Source organism: Antechinus flavipes, chromosome 4, assembly GCF_016432865.1.
Source record: "Antechinus flavipes isolate AdamAnt ecotype Samford, QLD, Australia chromosome 4, AdamAnt_v2, whole genome shotgun sequence".
In the NCBI taxonomy this organism is placed as follows: domain Eukaryota; kingdom Metazoa; phylum Chordata; class Mammalia; order Dasyuromorphia; family Dasyuridae; genus Antechinus; species Antechinus flavipes.
In genome coordinates, this window is record NC_067401.1 from 151192410 (window position 1) to 151218011 (window position 25602).

The 25602-nt window shown below is 39.1% G+C and overlaps 1 protein-coding gene across 1 annotated transcript in view; it reads left to right on the forward strand.

Moving 5' to 3' along the window:
- Positions 1–25602, forward strand: part of SDK2 (sidekick cell adhesion molecule 2) — a 165900-nt gene that overhangs the window by 68058 nt on the left and 72240 nt on the right. Inside the window, 13 exon segments of the mRNA XM_051995180.1 lie at positions 2342–2537; positions 2767–2865; positions 4299–4490; positions 8436–8557; positions 9146–9255; positions 9428–9578; positions 13905–14142; positions 15496–15611; positions 16512–16701; positions 18082–18180; positions 20887–20940; positions 20943–21080; positions 24868–25069. Of these exon segments, the coding sequence (XP_051851140.1) occupies positions 2342–2537; positions 2767–2865; positions 4299–4490; positions 8436–8557; positions 9146–9255; positions 9428–9578; positions 13905–14142; positions 15496–15611; positions 16512–16701; positions 18082–18180; positions 20887–20940; positions 20943–21080; positions 24868–25069 (1907 nt within the window).

Consider the following 25602-nt stretch of genomic DNA (forward strand, 5'->3'; position numbering starts at 1 on the left):
CATGTCCCATTTTCGTAGGAGAGAATGGAGACTTGGAGAGATTTAAATGACTTTCATAGGATCACACAAACAGAAAGAATCATAGCCGGTCTTTTGGTTCTACTTTGCTATGGGAGGAAAAAAGTCAAGAATAAAGGCCTTAGAGTTCACAATCCATTGCCCCAAATGTTAAGAAAGACACTGCTTCAGATAAACAAGGGAAGACTATATATTGGGCAGAAAAGATAAAATGAATATGAACTGATAGTAAAATATCAATGTTCTGTCAACAGATATTTTTATAAACATGTGTGTGTTTATATATGTGCCTACACATAATGTTAACTGGCATTTACACAGTGTTTTATAAGTGTTGTCTCATTCAGGCCTCACAACAGCTCTATAGAGTAAATGCTATTAAATTCCCATTTTACAGATAAGGAAACTAAGGCTTAGCAGTCAAGTGACTTACTTAGAGCCATATGTCCAAGAAAGAATTGAAACTCAGGTCTTCCTAACTCTAATTCCAGTAGCTATACTGTGACCTTTGCTGTCTAAGGTGTTTGTGTGTTTTTTTTATATGCACAATATGTGGTATGTATATGTATAAACAGGCCATGCTTGGTCTTCAATCCAACTTTCTCTGTAGGTAATAGATATGTGGATGTCGGGTGTATGTATGAACAGGTATGAGTAAATCTATAGACACTTATATGCCAGTTGTTTATATCCCAGCCAAAATTATAAGCTTCATACAAATTGCCTATCTGTGAAGGGAATTAGCATACCCACAAGTATGAAATTATAGATTGGACTAAAAAGAAAAATATAGGAGCTCTTTGGAAAATATTGTTTCATCCACTTTTATTTTCAACTGCACTGTAATGTCATAGAACCCCAAAGATCATATTTCTCTTGTGAAAACAATGCTGTTCCTACATTTACTTGGAGGATAAATTTGAGAAAAGCTAACCCTTCTCCTCTGATCAATTGGAGAGAGTTGTTAGAAGAGGAAGAATGTTAAGAACTGTTTCAAGGGAGAAATGGTATCTGAAATGACTAGATTGTTACTAAATAAAAATGTTGCCTTCAGACCTTGCCCAACCTTGTCCTCCCTAGCCCACCTGAACCGTGACTGTTCTTCAAACCAACCTCCTCTATAGAAATAGTGAGCAGATGTGTAACCTTCTTTTTCTCTCTCTTACTGTTGCTCAACTTTCCCCTTTATAAAATAGGGATCCCAACCCTAATAGCAGAAAAGGAGTGATTCCACCCCTAAACCCTGTGCAAACAGAAGGACAAAACCCACAGCCACGTTCTAGGTTTCAAACATGGCACTATAGCCATAAAGTCAATATTGCTTCTTCTTAAAATCTCACTTCCTTAACTGTGTCTATTCATTTCTGGATCATTTCTACTGGCTAAATCATGGAATGAATCTGTCGGACACCTTCCTACACATACTTTATAATCTTTTAAAACAGTCATTATTCTAATTGGTCCACGACTAATAAAATATTTACCAAGATTTAACACTTACTGGAGAGCAAAGGCTTAGGTACTATGTAATTAATTCTAATTCATAATTAATTCAAATTTGCATAAATTAAATTGAATTAAAACATTAAACTTGCTTCTTAATCTACTCAAAAGAAGTTTGGCAATTTAATTGCCACAAAACAAGATAACTAGAATAAGGAGGATATTTAACATACTTATTAAATGCCATTTAGTATTTCTGATTAGTATTTTTAGGGTCTAATTAGTATCTAATTAACTCGCTATAGGCTATTTTGCACAATACTAATTAAATGCCAAAACATGGTTTATAAACATAAGACCATGAAAGGAAGAAGATTAAGCATTGTTAGAATCATGAGTTAATCAGGAGACATTGGCCGCGGTATTGTTTTATATCTATAAATACTCAGGCTTATTAAAACTCATCAAGTGTTGCTTTTCATCATTAATTGATATTTAATCAACTTCGAATAAATGAGGAAATCTCAGGGAACAGCTGTCATCCTGAGAGACAGATGAAATGACTGGAAAACAGGAGAGCAAGATGGAAACTGGGAGAGGAGAAAGAGGGAGGAGGAAAGGGGGAATCTAGCTGCTAAATGGCATGGGGTTTGTAAAATAAGTGATTAAGAAAAAGGACTGTTTGGAACTTCTAGAATAAAAGGCTTTTTTGTCTGAAGCCCAGTGGATAGTACACCAGACCTGGAGTCAGGAAGATACATTTTTGGTCCAGGACCTGGATTCTCTGCCCAGTAACCTGGCCTTCTTAAGGCTGAGCTTGGCCATGTTTGCTAGAGCTCATCTTATCCCACCTGACATGCTGAGCATCCTCTCTCCCCAGCTGATTGCCTGGGAGCCTGAGCAAGAAGAAGAGGTTACCATGGTGACAGCCCGACCCAACTTCCAGGACAGTATCCACGTGGGCTTTGTGTCTGGCCTGAAGAAATTTACAGACTACTTTACCTCAGTTTTGTGCTTTACCACACCTGGAGATGGACCCCGCAGTTCTCCCCAGTTGGTGCGCACCCATGAGGATGGTATGTACCCCAGTCCTCCCCTAGCCCCCCCTTTTCTTTGCAAAGTTGACCTAACTTCTTCCGGGCAATGGGACACCCATATTTTGTTTTCCTATTATGTTATCTGCAACCCAACTTAAACCATAATCTTATCTCTTTGAAAAAGCATTCACTCTCTGATTCTAACTTTTGTTGTGTTTGGGGGGGGATTGGGGGTGTTTTGTTTTTGTTTTTGCTTTTCTGGGAACAGTGCCAGGCCCAGTGGGACACCTAAGCTTCAATGAAATCCTGGACACCTCCCTGAAGGTGAGCTGGCAAGAGCCTGGAGAGAGGAATGGCATCCTCACAGGTGAGTCCAATCCTTTCCTTAGTGTTGAGAATGGCAGGGCTGGACAGACAGGACCTCAAACAATTATCCTTAAAACACCAGCAGCCTGCCACCCATTCTTTAAAAATATTCAGAGAATAAATGAGAAAGCATTTAGTAAGCACTTTCTATGTGCCAGGCAGGCATTAGTGATACAAATACAAGACAGTCCACACCTTACATTCTAATGAGGGGACATTAAGGAGAGTTAGAAAATTGGGGAAAGGGATAGATTCAGGAAATTACTGGAAAACTGGTTCAAAGATGAGTCAAATCAAAGTCCAGAGAATCAAGGGCAGAACCCAACTAGCTCCAGAGAAAGAGTTTTGATTAGGAAAGCTAGAACAGTATAGGAAAAAAGTAATCAGGAATAGATAAAATTTATATAATTCTTCAAGGTCGGTAAAACACCTTATATATCTCATATCATTTAATCATCATAATGAGTCAGGTGGTATTGTATCCTCATTTTACAGCTGAGGAAACTAAGGATTAGGATTCTCTATACTGCCAATCAGTAACATGCCCTAGTATTTCCCATTTAAAATCTCTGACTTTTCTGCCTTTTCTTTTGCCACATTGTGATATGATTATCATGAATTTCTAATATCTCTTTTGCAATGACCATACTGTTTCAATATTTTATTGGTGCTGAAAAGACCACATTTGTCCCCTCCCTAAATACTAGAAGTTGGATTGATAATTAGTGTCCAAAGGTGGGAATGCCTACCACCTTCCCATAGTAAGAAGGATGGAAAAATGGATAAGCAACAAACATTTATTAAGTACCTACTATGTGCAAGACCTTGTTCTAGGAACAAAGGATAAAAAAATTTATCTCAATCCTCAATGAATCTGCAATTTAATAGGGTAAAATGATACAGATGAATAACTATGATAAAGGGAAAGCAATAGAAACACAAAAGAAACATTTTCAAAAAAAAAGGCTCGAGCAACACATTATGAGAAATTTAAGGAATCAAAGTTATTTTCACCTTTGGGGATGGACAGTGGAAGGGAGGGCTGATCAGAGAAGGCTTCATGGAGGAGATGGCATCTAAGTTGGCTCTTATAAGTAGTTAGGAACATTGAATTCAGGAGAAAAGGAGGAATTCCAGATTTTAGGAAAAATATGAGCAAAAACACAGAAACAGGCCAGAGAATAGCACCAGACAAAATGCCAAGCCAATGAGCAGAGTATCTAGACATCCAGACTACTGCCACCCCCTGTCCTTCCTCTATACCTGAAAAGTAAAACAAAGCAAATAATCCAAAGATCCTTCCTAATAACTCCCAGCCCTTTGTAGTAAGTAAATGCCTAATTTTCCTTAAGGAAAATTCTATCAGGTGAGAAAGATGGGTCATAATTTCCCTCATAGCTAAATTTGTATCCCTTTCCTTGTTTTTCCTCTTAGGATACCGGATCTCCTGGGAGGAATATAACCGCACCAACACCCGGGTAACACATTACCTGCCCAACGTCACCCTGGAATACCGTGTCACGGGGCTAACTGCCCTCACCACCTATACCATTGAAGTAGCAGCTATGACCTCAAAGGGTCAAGGCCAAGTTTCGGCTTCTACCATTTCCTCTGGGGTCCCTCCAGGTAAGATGGCAAAGGTATCATTCTGCCCCCCAAGAACCCAAGGAGGAGTTTTCTTCTCTCCTGGAAATATTAGATGTGTTCTAGAGCATTCTGTCTCCCTTGAAGAGCAGAATAGGGTGCCTCTAAGGAAGATATCACATCCCTATAATTCCAGGATATTGGACAGAGGATTCAAGAAATAATGCTTCTCCAAAACCTTTCATACACACACACACAAAAAAAGTACAGGACACAGGACATACTCCTTTGTGCACAAGAATAGAACTTCTTCATTAGAAGTCCTGTTATCCCACTTGACCATGTGCTTTAATAATAACAATAAATTTTAAAAGATAATAAAATATAAAGATAACAAAAAAACAAAAAACCCAAAAAATAACAAAAGTTTATTTTATTTTTTTTGTTATTTTTTAAACATATTTATATTGCTTTTTAAAGTTTGAAAAGCACCTTGCATGTGTTATATGTTATAAACATATAAGAATTTATATAGCATTATATATTACATAAATATCATCTCATTTTATTCTCTCAGTCACCCTATGAAAAAGGTGCTATTGTTATCCCCATTTTACAGATGTGAAAACTGAGACAAATTGGGGTTAAGTGACTTAAGCAGACTCATGCAAATAATAAATATCTGAGACAGAATTTGAATTCGGGCCTTCAGGCCTCATTCCCCATGGCACTTAGTTGCCTCTGTGTAGAATTTCAAGATCTAGCCTCACTGGTTCCGTCAAAGAACCCTCATCTTGTCTATATGGACAAGACAAAGCAATGTGGGGTGGATGATAGTACTCTTAATGTATTAGAGTGACCAGGGCCAGTAATTTGTGATTAATGGATTAACGTAAACCTGGAGAGAGGTATGTAGAAGCATCCTGTTATTGGCCCTGTTCTTTTATCAGTGACATGTTTGAAAGCTTTGGTGACATGCTTTTCAGCTTTTTCCAAAATTAGGATCCAGAAAGCTCCCAATAGACTTGAACAGTGGGCCAAAACCAATGAGATGAAATGTGATCATAATAATTAAATCTTTTACTTGCGGGTCAAGAATACATTGCATAAATACAGGATGAGGTAGGAGTAAGACATGGCTAGACCACAGTTTTTGTGGAAGAGACCTAAGAATTTTATTGGACTGCAGACAAGCTTAGAGTGAGTCCATAATGTGACACAGTCCCTCAAAGACTAATGTTCTCTTGGGCTACATTATTAGCATTGTAACCCTAATGAATAAGGGGAAAATGAAGGAATATACTAGAACAGTGGTGTCAAACCATACAAAAGGATCCCTCAGGGCCACATATTGACTCAGAAAACCACATATTTACATTATCTATGTTTTTATTATATTTTTATTTATTTTATTACTTAAATATTACATTATGATTACCTAATTATATATGTATATATTCTTTTATATAATTATATTTATAAATTTATATATATTATGTATTTATTTTATTTATATATGTATACATTTATTATATAAATTTACATTTTTATGGATTTATTTGTGTATGTATTCTGTATGTATTTTACTTTATGTGTTTGTTTATATTATGTATATTATTTATTTATGTATTTTATTATTGGATTACATTTTAATCTAGTTTGGGTTGCCCTAGAAATGTTGTAGGCTACAAGTGACCATGTAATTAAATTAGATGATTTTGAAGGTCACTTCCAATTCCAAATCCTCTGATCACTTTAATCAATTGTTATCATAGTCGGGTCATATCTGGACTACTGTATTTGATACATTATAGCAAGGATTTTAACTAACTTGAACAAGACCATGATTCTGAGAAGATTTAAAAAAAAAAAAAAAAAAAAAAGATGACCAGAAGGAACTAGAGGTGTTGAGTATGAAGGAAAGAAGGTTTAAGAAGTCACATGATACCTGCCTTTGGGTTTCAAGAGGAATGTCATGTGGTAGAGGGATTAAGTTTGTTCTGCTTGGCTTCAAAGGACCAAATTAGGAACATCGAGTAAAAGTTATAGAATCAGATTTGGGCCTAATGAAACTAAAAATTTCCTTAATGATCAGATGTCCAAAAACTGAAATGGGCTTTCTCAGAAATTTTGGATTCCCTATCATCAAAAGTCCTAAGCAGAGACCAGGTGACTACTTGTCTTCCTGAAATTCCTCCTAATCCTGAAATTCTTTGATTTTAAGAGCACCTAAGACCACAGTCACTAGAGTCCTAACCACTAAAGGATCAGCCATTGACTTGGAATATTAGCTGTCAAGTTTTGGCCATACCCCAAACAATCATGATCCAGAGTCATTATGGAACTTTGTTGTTTAAAGTCTGAGATCCCAAATTATTCCTTTATTAGGAATAAACCACATCTCCTGTTTCATTCCAATCCTTCTTAGACATTATTAAGTCAGCCTTACAGATGCCACCAGTCCACAAATATTCCCTGACCATTGATCAGTAGTTTCCAGTGAGTTTATGTTGAATGAATACTTCTTGACCTTCTAGTTTAGATCCTAAATTCATGCAAATTTCTCAAATAGCTGGTTTTACTCATACCCTGTTATCCTACTATGAGAAACTACCTATCCCAGGGAAAAACCTTAAGGTGCACAAACCATATACTTCTAAGACTCAAAGCAGGCTTTCTTCCCCAAATTCCTTTATCCTGGAAAAGAACCTACATATAGAACCATTCCAGAAGTGTCCAAATCTTCCTCCAGCCTCAGAATGTAAATAATACACAATAAAAGTAAAATTGAAGTCACATAATAGACCAAAATAGTACTGATCAGTACATAGGAGTTTAGAAGACCTAAGGATTTAAACTTAGATAATTACTAGCCATGTGACCCTGGGCTTCAATTTTCTCATCTGTAAAAATAGGAGATTGGCCTTGATAACCCCAGGGTCCCATCCAGCTCTTAAAAACTCCAAGGCAATCTTCAGATGTGATTTATTTTTATTATAGCTTTTTATTTACAAGATATATGCATGGGTAATTTTTCAACATTGACAATAGCAAAACCTTTTGTTCCAACTTTTCCCCTCCTCCCCACCCTTTTCCCCAAATGGCAGGTTGACCAATACATGTTAAATATGTTAAAGTATAAGTATAAAGTATAATATATGTATACATGTCCATATAGTTAGTTTGCTGTACAAAAAGAATCAGACTTTGAAATAGTGTACAATTAGCCTGTGAAGGAAATCAAAAATGCAGGTGGACAAAAATAGAGGGATTGGGAATTCTATGTAGTGGTTCATAATCATCTCTCAGACTGCTTTCGCTGGGTGTAGCTGGTTCAGTTCATTATTGCTCTATTGGAACTGATTTGGTTCATCTCATTGTTGAAGAGGGCCATGTCCATCAGAATTGATCATCATATAGTATTGTTGTTGAAGTATATAATGCTCTCCTGGTTCATTCAGCATCAGTTCGTGTAAGTCTCTCCAGCCCTCTCTGAAATCATCCTGTTGGTCATTTCTTACCGAACAATAATATTCCATAACATTCATATACCACAATTTATTCAGCCATTCTCCAATTGATAGGCATCCACTCATTTTCCAGTTTCTGGCCACTACAAAGAGGGCTTCCACAAACATTCTTGCACGTACAGGTCCCTTTCCCTTCTTTAAAACCTCTTTGGGAGGTAAGCCCAGTAGTGGGTTAAAGGGTATGCACAGTTTGATTACTTTTTGAGCATAGTTCCAAACTGCTCTCCAGAATGGCTGGATGTATTCACAATTTCACCAACAATGTATCAGTGTCCCAGTTTTCCCATATCCCCTCCAACATTCTGCATTATCTTTCCCTGTCATTCTAACCAATCAGATGTGATTTAAAGAGGAGATGGTGGACATACCAGGATAGCCAGTAAAGTCTTGAATGGTAGGATAGATGATAGAACTTTCTCCCTTCCTATAGAATTTCCTTGTTTTTTTTTTCTTTCAGAGCTTCCTGGAGCCCCCACCAACTTGGGCATTTCTAATATTGGCCCCCGCTCTGTAACATTACAGTTCAGACCTGGTTATGATGGGAAAACATCTATCTCCCGATGGCTGGTGGAGGCACAGGTAATCCAGGCAAAGAGACTCTCTATCTTTATCCAGCATGCCCAAGACAAGCACATTACATGTTCAATCTTGCCCATAAAAACTAGGATGCAATCCTATTGTAATGAATGCCTAAACTCTTAATTTTACAATCCTCTCTGGCAATTTGCATATAAAACATATATATATATATATATATATATATTGATGTATCAGATGTTCAAATGCACTAAAAATACCCAATCTCCCATGTTCCTGCTATCTCCTCCAAGCCCCCCTTTGCCTCTAACTGACACAATCCAATACCAGTCTTTGACTACATGGCCAACCTTAGGAGGTAAAACTGGTTGGATGTTTCCATTACTTTAGTCCTTAAGGAATATTTGCTTTAAAAACAAATCACACTCTAAGATCTGAAAATATGGGGGCCACATTTTGGGTCTGTTTCTTGCTGTCCAAAAGGGTGGTCCCTGAGCAGAAGCAGAGAGCATTGAGTATCTATGTAACTCCTAGGATCCTGGGACAGACTCAGAGCTTGTGGAGGGAATACCACCAGGTGACTAAGCAGTACTCTAACCATCTGCTTTGATGGCCCCTCCCCTTTCTCAGGTGGCAGTGGTGGGTGAGGGAGAAGAATGGCTACTGATCCACCAACTGACTAATGAACCTGATGCCCGCTCCATGGAGGTACCCAACCTCAACCCCTACACCTTCTACAGGTAAAGCAGACAAAGGGGCAAGACCAAGGTGAAAGGGGATGTTGGCAACAGGGAAACAAGGGATGGGAAGCTGGTTCTGAGGGTTGCAGCCCTGGTCCTCCCCTAGGGCGACAATTTTCTTGTCATCCTCCTTAGGTCTCTCATCCTCCCCTTTCCCTTCCCCTACCCCTAGCTTCCGCATGCGCCAGGTGAATATTGTGGGTACCAGCCCTCCCAGCCAACCCTCTCGCAAGATCCAAACCCTCCAAGCTCCACCCGACATGGCACCTGCCAACGTGACCCTGCGTACGGCCAGTGAGACTAGCCTTTGGCTGCGCTGGATGGTGAGACAAACTCCTGGGAGGGGCGGAGGGGAGCAGGGGAACAATATCACTGGAGATTGTGAGTCTCTATAAAGGTACCATCACTAACGGGTACCTACAGTGGTCAGTGGGCATGACAGGTGCTGAGTGCCCATCAGAATCCAATATTAGGCAGAGGGAGGGAGAGGGAAGAAACAGAGATATAGAGTAAGAGAGACATGGAGAGTGGTTTTGCTATCAGGAAATTAAAAAAAAAATCTTGTTCATGCATACCTATATTCCCTTTTTAATTAATTCACAAATATTTATTAAACATCTGCTATGTATCAGATACACACTAAACACTAGGGAAACAAAAACAGCCTCTGCCTCAAGGAGGTTACAGTCTAGCCTGGAAAGACAACATATGGAGACATGTACAAAATAAATAGAAGATGATTTGAAAGGGTTAGTCATTAGAATTCAGGGGTATCAAGAGTGACATTATCCCTGTGTCTAAATGTATTTTTATATACTTAGTTATTTCCATGTCATCTATTAGAATGTAAGCTCCTTGAGAGCAAGATAGTGTTTTGGTCTTTATTTGTATCCTCAGCACTTAGTGCAGTCCCTGGCTACATAATAACTACATAGTAATAAATGCAACAACATGACTTGCAACATGACCTTAGGCAAGATACAACTTCACTCTGAGAGGTCCCTCTTCTGGGAAGTAGGAGGGAAAATCCTTACCCCTTATGTTTCCCCAAGGGGATGGTGGGAAGTCAAAAAGATCAAGAAATGGAAAGCAGCATCATGTGATATACTAGAACTCAGGTGACCCAGGATCGGGTCCCATTTCCTCCATTTGTTAGTTACTAATCTCTTTGGATCTGTTTGCTCATCTGTCAAATGAGGAGAATGGGCTAGATCGATGGTTCCCAATATTTTTGGTTTCATGAACCCCTTTCAACAACAAAAGTGTGTTGTGAACCCCCTCCCAGAACTATGTATTACTCATGATATTCTTTACAGTTATTTAATACTTAAAGCACCATTAAAGTGCTTTGAATTATCAATATCAACCTCCTAAGGGATTAGCAAACTACAAAATAGGAACTATCAGACTTAATTATCTCTAAACTCCGTTTTAGCAATAACAATTTATTGCTAAATATCTCTTTGCGCCAAAATAGGCAGTATTTGTTAAAAAGAAGTAGTGGAGAAAGAAAGTGGACTTGGGGTTTGCTTCCTTTGCCCATCATTTTTTAAATGTGTTTCTAATTTATGCAAATTATTTTTCTCTCTGAGCCTTGGGTTTCTCATCTGTGAAATGGGAATGATGCTACTTGTACTTCCTATTCCTGGGACTGTTGTCAACTATAGTAAGATGATGTATCCATATCTTTAAGCGTATTGTGCTTGCCTTGAAAATACTTTTTAAATACAGCTCTCTACCCACATCCTGCATCTCTTCCTTGCTAAGCAGTGTTTGATCCCATTCAAGAGTTAGCTGCCCCTTTCCATACCTCACAAGGTTTTAAGTGTGCCAGGTAGCTAAAAGGTTAAACCCTCTAATACCCAAGGGAGAGTAGAGGGGGAATAAAAAAATAATCATCGACTTAGTAGAAGGCCCTGGGCAACTCTTAGCTTCACTTAATGGTGCATGGCCCGTTACCTTTCCTTTGCAGATACCAGATCATTGGAATAAAGTTCCTTCTCCCTCTTAGCAATCCCATCAATTGCCATCCTAATGGTCTTTGGTCTGTTTCACTAAGTATTTTCACAAGCCGAGGTTTGGGAGGAGGGAGGACTTATGTGGCAGATGGGCAAAGCAGAAGATAATGAGAAGAGGTTGTAGGGTAAGAAATGGAACTAAGGGGGCTTATATCAGTTCTATGGATGAGGTCAAAGGACATCTAAAAGGACCAGGAGATATAAGGAAGATACGAGACCAAGGCTACCTATTTGACTCTTCATATGACTTGTATCACAACTACATTCATAGGCAATCTTCAGGATTTGATGGGAAATCTGTATACCCACACCACCTACTATCATCTATCAACATACCATGTCAACTTAAAGCAAATAAATTTTCCAGGCTACCTTAAGTTAACAACCAAGAGAAACAATCCCAGATTGGAAGTATGATGGATATTCTGAGCCCATCAACCAAGTCATTAAACACAATACCTGTCCTTGATTTCTAAAGAGAAGTTCAATTGAATTCAATTCAACAAACATTTGTTAAATGCTGTCTGTGTGGTATGCCCCTGGAGATACAATGAGGAATTGGTCCCTACCTACAAGGAACTTGTCTTCTACTAGAAGAAGAAAACTTATACAGGGATAATAAGTAAATACAAACTCTATACAAAAATAATGGGGATGACCTGACTTTTCATTCTGTCTCAGACACTAATCAGCTATATAATTTGGATGGTCACTTGTTCTTTTACAACCTCAGTTTCTTCATTTGTAAAATGGAAGTATTGGACTCATTGACCTCAAAGGTTCCTTTTAGCTCTAAAACTATGCTATTATGAGTTTTATTTGGGGTCATGGCGTGAGAAGACAAAGAGCAATAACAACTGGAAGATCAGGAAAGGACTCATGTAGGAATTGTTCCCTAATCTGAGGACCTATGTGGGAGCTAAGACAGGGATATCCTGATTGGTGCAAATAATGAATCCGTGAAGTGGTAGCAGGTATTCAAATCTGCACTATTCAAAGTTATAATTATGTAAAAATATGGTCATTGGCTCCAGCCCAGTGGACCCATGCAGCATGAATTCCAATAATGCAACCCCTTCACAAGATTTCTTACACTAATAAAGACTTAGCTGGATTTCCAAAAGGTGGCAAAGGAGATCATTCCAAGCATGAAGAACAATACTTTTGCAAAGCTATAGAGACGGGATATGGAGCACAAAGCTAGGAAACATCAAATAGACCTGTTAATCTGAAATGTAATGTATGAGGAGAAGTCATATGAAATAAGTCAGGAAAAGTGGATTGGGCTCAGACTACCAAGGGTTTTAAATGTCAAAGAGGCATTTGTAGTTTAACTTGGAGAGAATGAGTAGCCATGAAAGTTTCTTGAACAAGGGAATGACATAATCAGGCCCATGTTTTAAGAATATCACTTTAACAGCAGTTGGAGATATAAGATACTAGAAGTAGGAAGACTAATAAAGAGATTTGCTGAAATAGCCCAGCTGAGAGGGGATGGGGACATGAACAAGGTGGAATCCATCCCCTCTAGACACACAGATACTGTGGAGGGTTAATCTACAAATTTTAGCAATTGAATATGGGGGGTGATGGGTTAAACTTGGAGGAAAACTCAAGGATGACTCCAATATTATGAATCTAACCAGGAGGAAAAGGGCTTAAACTATCTTGGGAGGAATTGAATTTAGATTGAAAGATGGTTCTAATAATGAGGTTCTTCTATATACTATACATATATAGTGTGTATATGTATACACACTATATATGTATAGTATATAGATATGTATATATCTATGTATGTCTTGCTATATATCGATTAATTGATCAGTCAGTGGATACTGATAGATATGTTACTTAGGTTTTTTACTGCCTACACCAGCTTTTCTGATGACAAGTCATTAGCTGAAGCTGCATCACCATCAACATCAGTATATAATAGCTAACAATTACATATTACTCTTACAAAGCACTTTACAAATATTATCTCATTTGATCTTCACAATAGTGCTGAGAGGTAGATGTTATTGCTATCCCTGTTTTACAGATGAATAAACTGAGGCAGACAAAACTTAAGTGACTTGCCTGGAATCACACAGCTAGTAAGTATTTGAGGCCAAATTTGAACTCTGGTCTTCCTGAATCTTAAGTCCAGCACTCCATCCACCTGGCTTCCTATATTGCTGCGATTAATAAATTTCTAATGATTTACTGGCAGATTGAGGGAGACTTGGTGGGAAGTTGGATAGGGGCACCTGGCCCTACGGTGGTTCTACCAACCACTCCATCTGTCATCAAGATTTAATTGAGCAACCACAAGGTACCTAATGATGTAGTGGATATATAATAGAGAATTGATACTGTCTATGACCTCAAGGTCTAATGGGAGAAACACATGTGGTCAACAGAAATAATATAGATTTACCATTTTACTAAATTGCACTTGGCAAGAAGGGGACATCTGGCTTCCTCTTGACAGGTTGGAAAATGGACTGAGCTAATCATAAAGCTCTCCTGGATAAGATAAGCTCTTAGTGGCAATTTAAAGAAGGGAAGTAATGGGACATAGTAGAAAGAGGGGAAGCCATTTGTATATTCCAGTCTCTCTGCTCCATCTCTCTCACTTTGCTACAGCCTCTCCCAGAAATGGAATACAACGGGAACCCAGAGTCAGTGGGTTATAAAATCAAGTACACCCGATCTGATGGGCATGGCAAGACCCTGAGTCATGTGGTCCATGACCGGATTGAGCGAGAGTACACCATCGAGGACCTGGAAGAGTGGACTGAGTACCGAGTACAAGTCCAGGCCTTCAATGCCATCGGGACTGGACCATGGAGCCAGATCGTTGTAGGCAGGACCAGAGAGTCAGGTACTTCCCTTGCCCCATAGCCTTACATTCCCTGATATCTCCTACAACATCCTTTGGAATTTGGGGGTAGCATGTAGACACAGCCAAAGGCTATCTCAGCACACAGTGTTACCTGAGCTGTTATAAAGGACAGTGGCAGAGGGACCAAAAATGTTCATTTGTATTCAGTTTGCATGTGATTTCTCAACCAAATGGAGTGATATTCTTCAGAGCACCTGCTCTGTTTCCACAGCTTCCTAATTCCTACCTGCATCCTAGTTAGATTCCCTATTCCCTTCAGGTGAGGAGGGCTGATCCAGTCTGATCCAGAAGCTGGCTTCTTAAAACCGTGATTCACAACTCCATATGGGATAATGTAACTAAATGAAGGTCACAAAATTATGATTTATTATCAATAAATTTTTAATTTGTATATCTATTTTTTATCTTTATATTCATAGAATATATGTCATAGAAAAATTCCTCAGGCAAAAAGGGATAACAAGTAGAAAAAGTTTAAGAAGCCCTGTTCTAAAAAAGCTAATTCCATGAAGCATTCCACCTACCTCATGACCAAAAACAGAAAAAGAAAAAGACCAAATTCCCCTTCCTCAGAGCAAGATACATACATTTTTGGACATGGCCAATATGGGAATTTTTTTTGTTTGACTCCATATTTGTTACAAATATTTTGTTTTTCTTTGGTAGGGGTGAGATATGAGAAAAAAATCATTGTTCATTTAAAAAAATCTAGTTGAATTCTGCCTCTATGTTCCCAGCCTTGACCATGTCATTAAAGATGTCTGCCTTCCCCCAGGAAGTCTGAGAGATATTGAGACTGGAAAATGGAATGAAAGGTTGCTAGAAAACATAAGAATGAAGCTAGGTCTGCCTTCTCTTTCCCCACCTTGCAGCTGTCTAACTTGACCAATTGCTAGGACCTCTTGTCCCTCCAGGATGTGGTCAGGTGGCTGTGCTTCACATATGAATTATCCACTTTATAGATTTGTCATGACAAATTATCGATTCCAAGCTCATCTTCCTGGGCCACCTAGCAAGAGCCTGGGTCTCCTCCCTCCCATTATCAGTTGTGATTTTCTCAAGGCATATGAACTCCTTTTAATAGTAACCATAATATAATTAGGGAGATAGATCTCTAGTGGAAAGACATATAATGTGTAGAGAAGCAAATAGAAGTTAGCGTGGAAATTATCTGTCATTGGGGAATTACCTCTGTCTCTCTTCCCTTTCATTAGTGAGGTGGTATAGAAGATTGACTGTATTTCCCCTTCTTTTTGTGATGCCCTTCTGAGGGCATAAAACTGAGAGGAATTTCAGTCCTGACATGCTCTTTTCTGCTCTCCCTTCCCACAGTTCCCTCCTCAGGTCCAACCAATGTGTCTGCCCTGGCCACTACCTCAAGCAGCATGTTGGTACGCTGGAATGAAATCCCAGAGGCTGATCGAAATGGGCTTGTACTGGGCTATAAGGTGGGTTCTAGGATGAGAGAAAAGAAGAGAGTCTGGAGTTTCAACTCCTACAGCATCACTGTTATGGGCAATCCTTTTCCTTAGGATCCCCAGTCAGGGCTCTGTCATTGCTTAGGGGAAGAGGATTTCGTTTGGGGGTGCTGAAGGACCCTTGCACCCTGGTTGAAAAAGACTCCAGATTTCCAAGAATAGGGCAAGAAGTTGGGAGTCCTTAGTCTTATTCTTATCTTCGCCACTGATATACTATGTTACCTTCAGTCCATTATCATCCTTCTTTAGGTCTGCAAAAGGGAGAATTTCCCCCCTATATTGGACGTAAGAGATTTTAAATACCTTAGTAGCAAGTCTGCATTCTTTGGTACCCCACTTAAGTACCAAGTCTGCATACTTTGGTACCCCACTTAAGTACCAAGTCTGCATTCTTTGGTATCCCACTTAAATAAGTACCAAGTATGCATTCTTTGGTATCCCACTTAAGTACCAAGTCTGCATGCTTTGGTACCCCACTTTAAAAAAGTACCAAGTCTGCATTTTTTGGCACTCTACTTAAGTACAAAGTCTGCATTCTTTGGTATCCCACTTAAATAAGTACCAAGTATGCATTCTTTGGTACCCCACTTAAGTACTAAGTCTGCATGCTTTGGTACCCCACTTTAAAAGGTACCAAGTCTGTATTTTTTTGGTACTCTACTTAAGGAAGTACCAAGTCTGCATTCTTTGATACCCCATCTATCCCCAACATAATACTTAGTTCCCTAGGAAACCATAATATGCCATACAAAAACCACCATTTTCTGTCCTCTATTTCTAGCCCTAACCATAGGAATTGAGATTCACTGGGGATTTCCTGGCCTCTGGATTCCAGGGGTCCTCACACTGCTTGTCCTTCTGTCTAACCAGGTGGTGTATAAAGAGAAGGATTCTGACACCCAGCCCCAGTTCTGGCTTGTGGAAGGAAACTCATCTCTCAGTGCCCAGCTTACTGGCTTAGGCCGCTATGTACTGTATGAGATCCAGGTATTGGCTTTCACCCGCATCGGGGATGGCACCCCAAGTTCTCCGCCTATCCTGGAGAGGACCCTTGATGATGGTGAGTACATAGCTGAGGGACTCTTGAGAAGTGAGACTCATCCCATATCCCATTTTAGATGATTTTTTTCCCCTCATTCCCTTGCTCTTTATTGATACTTGACCCTGGAGATGTGCCCCAGCTTGAAATTAAAACAAAATTGGCTTTTCTGGAGGGAAAGCAGCTGTAAGAAAAAATCTTATCCTGCAGGGACTGCAATATTTATCTGCTGCTATTCATGAAGGGCACTGGTAGGATAGGGACTAGGCTTGAGTTTTCATTGGTATAGGGAATGCCAGATGAAAAAAATTATGTCATTGCAATTTGGGACTTTTAGAAATTTGCCTAGGTCAGTGGTTCTCAAAGTGTGGTCTAGAGAATCCTGGGGTTTCTGAAACCCTTTCAGAGGCTACAATTTCAAAATTAGTTTTTATTTCCAATATGGCCCAAAAAAAGGATAGTAAAAAGGGAGCATCTAGATGTCTTTGTGGAAAACGGACAGCCCTGGAGTCAAGTGCATCTGTATTCAGGTCCAGCCTTTGACACTTACTAGCTGTGTGATCCTGGGCAAGTCATTTAAGCCCAATTGCCTTGCCAAAAAAAAATGGTTAGTATTTATAATATGGCAAATATTTGTAAGTATAATTCACATAAACAACAACTCTTTGGACAATAATTTTAATAGTACTGAGAACAAAAGTCTGAGAATCACTGACCTAGATGACTAAAAGCTATTTGCCCATGCTCACAGTGTATGACTGCCAGTATATGTCAGAGATGTCTTTCTGCCTCTGGAATCGATCCTCTCTACACAACTCCATGGTGCTTCTTGAGAGCAAGAGACTTTACTAAAATCCTAGATTATGACTCACAGTTGAAGAATTTTTCAATCTATAATTAGTTTTTTTAATTTCTGGAGCAAGTTGTCAAAGATTCTTTGAATATCAACTTCCTACCCAATTTTGTTTTCATTTCAAGCTGGGGCAAATCTCTAGGGTGAAGCATCAGTAAAGGGCAAGGGACTGAAGAAGAAGAGGAAGGGCTTTTTTTTGATAGTTTCTCTCTCCTGCACATCAGCTCCTCCTAAGTCTTTTTTTTTTATTTTTTAAAACAGATCTAATAAGCACAAGTCGAGACATCACCTTTATAATGTCATTGGTCCTCTTAGGAAAAGTGTCATGAATAACAATAGCAAAAATCCCTGTTAGATTGTGCCAACAGACCCCTATACCATGCAAAAGAATCCCAAAATATGGACTCCAGCCTCTATTAGTCCCTTTCCCATGGACCTATACACACACACACATACCCATCCCCAATTAAGTCCCTGCAACTGGCAGTAAACTAAAACTCAGAGCTGCATTGGGGATCTTACTGTGACTTTTCTGTTTCCCATTCTAGTCCCAGGACCTCCCATGGGCATTCTCTTCCCAGAGGTGAGACCCACATCAGTTCGGCTGATTTGGCAGCCTCCATCTGCCCCTAATGGCATCATATTAGGTAAGCCTCAATCCTCTGCCTTCTGGAAATATGAGAGGTTTATGTTCTTCTTTGTTGGGATTTGTGTATGTGTGTGTGTGTGTGTTTGTGTTCACACACATGAACACTCATGCTTCTAGACTCGTGATTTTACCATTGTATGGAATTCTTCGACCCCTGGAGAGTCAAATAGCCAATATGGCTCAACTTGAACCCTGATTTTCTCAACTTGAGAAAAAAATCCCATCTTCCTGGAATTTGCTGTCTCTCAGATTGCTAGTGAAAAATCCATGTTTGGAGGATAGAAGATAGAGATAAGCGCTTTGGTTTTCAAAGGTTTGAGCTTTAGTTTTCAAAGGTTTCTAAATCAAGAAGAAGTAAGGCTGAGATTATCTACAAACAGTGAGGAGCATAAGTGTTGGAAAGAAACTCTAAATAATATGGGTAAAGCAAGTAACAAAAGGGACATCTACATGCTTCAGTGAATAGAGCACTGGACTCAATCAGGAAAAGACTCATTCATCTTCCTGAGTTCAAATCTAGCCTCAGACACTTACTAGCTGTGTAACCCTGTTTGCCTCCGTTTCTTCATTTGTAAAAGGAGCTGGAGAAAGAAATAGCAAACCACTCCAATATCTTTGCAAAGAAAACCCCAAATGGGGACATGAAAAATTATACACAACTAAAATGACTCAATAACAAAATTAAGAAGTAGGGATGTCAAGAAATATGCAGCCTTCCCATTCCACCCATGTCCACTGATGAAAAAACATTAGTTGGCTGAGTCCTACTAGGGAACCCTGAATTTCAGAGTACAAAGCAAGATGTCTCCTAATTTGTTTTTCTTGAGCCCAAACCAAGAAGATAGTAAAGAAAAAGCAAAGATTTTTTTTTTTGCTGGTTTATAAAGCAGTCCCTATTCTCAATTTCCCTTGTCTTTGGTAAACCAGATCATTTTATCTTATTCAGTGAAATAAGCAAAATCTTTCTCTGAATTTTGAGCACCCCCCCCCAATAGAAAATCCTTCCCAGCTATTTGGGCATTAGATCTAGACATACATGTATATATAAACAGACATATATTTGTGTGTATAACTTATAGATGCATATATTTTGTCATTTATTTTTCAGTTGTATATCTCCCTTTATGACCCCATTTGGGATTTTCTTGTCAAAGATCCAGGTGTGATCTGTTATTTTCTTCTCCAAATCACTTTATAAATGAGGAAACTGAGGCAAACGAAGTTACCTAGCTAGGAAGAGTCTGAGATCAGATTTGAACTTAGGAAGATGAGTCTTGCTGACTCCAGGCCTGGCACTTTGGGTACTATGGTGCCACCTAGCTGCCCCATATATGCCATATATATATATATACATGCACACACACACATGTATTCTGTATGCATGTATACATGTGGGCATTTATTCAAGATAAGTAGAAATGAGGAGTAGGAAAAGGAAAATAATTCCTGACTTGTATATAGCCATTTGCATATCTATCTCTATATTATAAAAATGGGTTTTTTAAATTATAAATTCCTTGAAACCAAGGTAGTATATCTAATTTTTCTAAACTGACTTTAGCAATTTGTTAGAAAACATACTAGAGAAAAAGATCATGTGATGCTCTTGTGATAAAGTACTATATATTGATTTGAGAGTTGTATTAGCCCTATTAATATTATTATAAAGATCTATTCATTTTGCAGGAGCCACAAATTATATTGCCACCCTAGCTAGCCTTCCTGTGAATTATATACTTGTGGCTATGAGGAAAATTAGGAGATAATGAATGGCTCACTCAGTACAATATGTGTCTATGTGGGGGGGATGAGTAGGTATGGGTGAGTGTACCCTGCGGGTGTTTTAATTTTATCTTTATAAGGAATTGTTATTCTTTGGTCACTGGCTTAAAGAGTTGTCCTGGGTGGCCAGGACAGAGTGCCAGGGGTAACATAGCCAATGTGGCTGGACTTGAACTTGGTTTTCCTGAGTGGAGGCCAGCTCTCTATACCATGCTACCTCTTAAATAAATCTCTAAGATTATAAACTGCATAGATGTCTCTGCATTGATAGATTTTCTCCACAAGGGAAATTTCCTATACCACTGAAATAACAATGATAGTCCCAAATATAAACATACATAAATATATATTTGTATGTTTCGTATTTATATTTACACACCTTTTCTATAGAATATCAATGTTATCCTATTAAACTGAAAGGATGGACTATGTCTGCTTTGCATACAATGCCCTCTAGTGGCTGGTCCTAGGATTTGGTGTCTTTTACCAATTGAGGGCGGATTGCTGATCACAAATGCCCAAGTCATTTTCACCTGGTCCAGGGTTCAGAAAACACTCACTTAGTCACAGGGGTCCTCAAACTACAGCCTGTGGGCCAGATGCGGCAGCTGAGGATGATTATCCCCTCACCTAGGACTATGAAATTTCTTTATTAAAAGCCCACAAAACAAAGTTTTTGTTTTTACTATAGTCTGGCCTCCAGCAGTCTGAGGGCCTGTGAACTGGCTCCCTATTTTAAAAGTTTGAGGACCCCTGATAGAATGTGCCGTGTGAGTAAATCGGTGACCATTTAAGTGGAAAGAGCACTCACTCAAACACGTGATGTAGGGTCCTCTCTGTCTATGGGAAAAGGTTGGGTGAACTGAAGGGTGTGGGGGAAAGAGTCTGTCCTGCTTTCCAGTGTTATCCTGCTTCTCCACAGCTTACCAGATTACCCACAGGCTCAACACAACTACAGCCAACACTGCCTCAGTAGAGTGTTAACCCCCAGTGCCCGCCAATACACCGCCACTGGTCTCAAGCCTGAATCTATCTACCTATTCCGCATCATGGCCCAGACCCGTAAGGGCTGGGGGGAGGCAGCTGAAGCACTTGTGGTGACCACAGAAAAGAGAGGTAACTGCCCTGGGATGGCTGGGAAAGATTAAAATGATGTAGGATTATAACAAGGAGAATTGTGATCCCAAGTCCTATGGATTGCTTCCTTTGGTGGATAACTCCCAGGAACTTTGGGAAAGGGTCTAGATCAAAGCCAGATCTCAGAGACTCCAAAATTAAAGTCAACAGTCAATAAATAAACCTGAAGAGCTCAGGTGGGATTCAGTAATCAAGAAATTAAATACCTTCTATATTCCCAGCCCTGCATGCTAAAGGCTGGAAGATACAAAAAGAAGCAAAAGATAGTTCCTGCCCTGAAGGAGCTCATAGTCTAATGAGGGAGATAAAAAGAAAACAGATATGTACAAATAATATGTGTGAGATAAATAGGAAATAATTAAGAGAAGGAAGGGAGTTGAATTAAGAGGGGTTGGGAAAGGTGTGCTGTGGAAGATGGGATTTTAATTGGGATTTAAATGAATCCACGGAAGTCTTGGTACAGATGAGAAAGAATAGCATTCCAGGAATGGGAGACAGTGAGAAAATGGAAGACAGCTTTCCAGAGATGAAAGAAATTGTTCATGTTATTCATGGAACATCAACAAGGCCAGTGTCACTAGATTGAAGAGTTCAAAGGTGTAAGAAGACTGGTGGGGAAAGGGTAGGTTATGAAGGACTTTGAATGGCAAAGGATTTGGGATTTGATTCTGGAAGTTCTAGAGAGAGAGACCCTGTAGTTAATTGACTTGGGGGAGGTAGAACAGCAGAAAGGACATAACTGGAACTGTGCTTCAAGAAAATCTAACTGGTGACTAAATGGAAAATGGAGTAAAGTGGGGGAAAACTTAAGGCAGGTAGACCCACCAGTAGACTATTGCAGTCATCCTGGTATAAGATATGAGGTCCACTAGCCCTACACTATTACACTACTATTATACTAGCCATTAGAGTGACAACAATGTCAGAAGAGAGAAGGGAGTGTATTTGAGAAATGTTGAAAAGGTGAAATGAACAGGTCTTGGCCACAGACTGGAAACATGGGATGTAAGATAATGAGGAGTCCAAGATGACTCCTAGGTTTTGAGCCTGAAGGACTGGGATTTTATTACTTTATGATAATAAAGTAGAGGGAAGTAGAAGGGAAAAATTAGTTTAGAGGAAAAGATGAATTTGGTTTGGTACATGTTGAGATGTTTACTGAACTTCTGAAAGGTAGTTAAGAGATGTAATATTGGACATCAATAGAGAAGTTAGGGCAGTATAGGAAGCTCTGAGAATCATCAGCATAGATATGGTAACTAATTCCATGAAAGATGATGAGATCAACAAGTGAAGTAGTATAGAGGGAGAAGAAAAGAGGGCCACAGAATCTATGCTTAGAGAGCGTGATATGGATGAGGATTCTGCAAAGAAAATGGTCATATAAGTAAGAGGAGAACCAGGAGAAAGTGGTGTCTCAAAAAGCTAGGAAAAAGAGCATCAAGGAAGAATGACTAACAGCATCAAAGGCTTCAGACGGGTCAAGAAGAGGAGAATTGAGAAAAAGGTTATTATGTTTGACAGATAAAGACTCATTGGCAACTTTGGAGAGGGCAGTTGGAATGTTATATTTGGAAGCCAGATTATAAAGGGTTAAGAAGACAGTGAGAGAAGAAAAAGTCGAGGTCCCTCAATGTATTGCCTCCCTTCCTTCCCACCGGTATCCCATTTCAGATAATCATCACAATAGAACAGTTTCTCAGTTTCTCTAGGGAGTTTACCAACTCTCTCCCACAGAGTCCTGGCCAATACCTTTGAATAGCTCAAATGATACATCCATCTGAAGTCTGGAGATTTGCTTACTATTATCTCTCTGAAACTACTCTCTTTTTTTCTTTTCTTTTCTTTTTTACTTAATAGATTTTATTTTCACCAATTACATGTAAACATGATCTTCAACATTCACTTTTGTAACATTTTGAGTTCCAAATTTTTCTTTTTTACTTTATCTCTCCCTTCCCCAAGATAGCAAATAATCTTATATTGTTTATACATGTACAGTAATTTTAAAATATTTTTGTATTAGTCATGTTGAAAAAGAAAAATAAGAACAAAAGAGAAAAATCACAAGAGAAGAAACCAAAAAAGAGTGAAAATAGTATGCTTTGATCTACATTCAATCTTTATAATTCTTTCTCTAGACACAGATGGCATTTTCCATCCTTTTTTAATTGATAAATTAATGGTTTTTTCTCTGCATTTATCCTATTTGCCCTCTCTTTCTACAGCATTTGATACCTTTCTCCTCTTGGATACTGTATCCCCTCTGGTTTTTCATCACATTCCTCTCTGTCTAACCATTTCTCTTCAGCTTCTTTCCTGAATCTTCATCCATGTCATGTCCCCTAGTTGGGGGCATAAGCCAGGGTTCTGTCCGATCCTTTCTTATTTGTCAAAATACACCTAATCAGCTCCCAAGAATTTAATCATCATCTCTATATTTAAGATCTGTGTATTTAATTCTAACTCTCCTAAGTTCCAGTCCTATATCACCACTAACCACATATTGGATATTTCGAAATGATTGGTCCAAAGACATCTCAAATTCAAATTCCAAACCAGGACTCATTCTCTTTCTCCCAAAATCCATCTTTCTTCAGAACTTTCCTCTTTGTGTTGAGGGCATATCCGTTCTTCCAGTCACACAGGTTTGCAACTGGGGATTCCTTATTTTCACTTACCCTACATTACATTGAAAAATATTATAATTTCTGCCTACACCAACTTCTCTGGAAGTTGCCACCATTCAAGTTCAGACCCTTGTCATTTCTGATCGGGGCTGTTTTGTAGGGTTTTCTTGTTATTCTATTGTTTTTCAGTCATATCTGACTTTTTATCAAACATTTGGGGTTTCCCTGGCAAAGATTCTGGAGTGGTTTTGCCACTTTCTTCTTCAGCTCATTTTATAGATAAGGAAACTGAAGTTAACACAAGGTTAAGTGACTTGCCCAGAGTCACATAGCTATTAAGTATCTGAGGTTGAAGTTCAACTCAGAGCATCCTGATTCCAGATCTGGCACTCTATTCATTGAGCCTCTTAATCGATCTCTCTCACTACAATCTATCCTCCACATAGACACCAAAATAGTTTTTCTAAAGCACAAATCTGACCATGTCACCCCATCCTCCACTGATTAAACTTCAGTGGCTCCCTATTGCTTCTAGGACCAAGTATAAATTCTTTATTTGACATTGAAAGTCCTTCACAATCTGACCAATCTAACTTTCCTGTGAATTATTTCCCTCTATACCCTCTGCAATCTAGTTATATTGACTTTCTTGCTATAACTCCCACCTCTCTTCCTTTGTGAAGACTGTCCTTACATGCCTAAAATGCATTTGTTCCCCACTTTCCATCTTTTGTGATCTCAGGTTTCCCTCAAGACTCAGCTCAAATTCCACTTTCTGCATGGATCTTTCTAGATTTCTCCTGCTATAGCCTTCCTCCCCATGAACACATAGTAATACTTTATATTTGTTTTGTTTGTTTTTAGCATAATCCTCTAAACATCCACTTTTGTCTCCCTTGTGAGAATGCAAACTCCTTGAAGTTAGGGACAGTTTCACTCAGTGCTTGATGCATAAGTGACATTCAGCAAATATACATTGCTTGATTGTTTCTCTTGTAAGGACATCAAACCAGAAAACAAATTCAACAGCTCAGGGCTATTGCTTTACTTTTTCTATCCTGAAGGGTACCAACAGGGCACATGCCTTATTACTATCTAGAGTTATTCAATGATAAATTTATGTCTCCCCCTTACAGACCGCCCACAGCCTCCTAGCAAGCCCGTGATAAATCAGGAGAATGTGAAGGCACGGAGTGTGCTGCTATCCTGGGAGCCTGGTAGTGACGGCCTCTCCCCTGTCCGCTACTACACCATCCAGACCCGGGAACTCCCTAATGGCAAATGGTCCCTGCACTCTTCCTCTGTGACCCACAATGCTACCTCATTTATTGTGGACAGGTGAGACCTCCACCCCAACCCTTACCCATCCCTGGGATCTTACTTTAGTACTGGGGATCCACCCTCCTCCAGCAGAGCATTTGTTTACATTTCATTTCTTTCATTGAAAGGGTTTCATAAGACAGTTGCAGTCTGAAATCCCACCTATCCCCATTCTCTCAGACCCCAACCTTCTAGTCCATTCAGAAGTTCCTAACCTTCTTCTAATGGGGGTTTAGAATCCTATTATATTCTCAGTTTTGCCTTTCCATTCAGTCATTTGCCTGGGTCCCTCTCCATCTATTCTAACCAGCTTCTCCTCCCTGCCTGGCTCTAACCCAGCTTCCCATGGTACCTTATTAGAATTTCTTCTTTATTGTACATTTCTAGAGCCTTGAGTACAGTATCAGTGGGGTGCTTTCCAGTCTTTCATTAACCATTCTCTGCAACTGCAGCATTTTTCTCCTCATCTTTAATAGGGAAACTGAGCCACACTCCAGATTGCTGGCTTTAATGTAATTTAATTTTCAATAGGTTATATTTTTATTCTACAC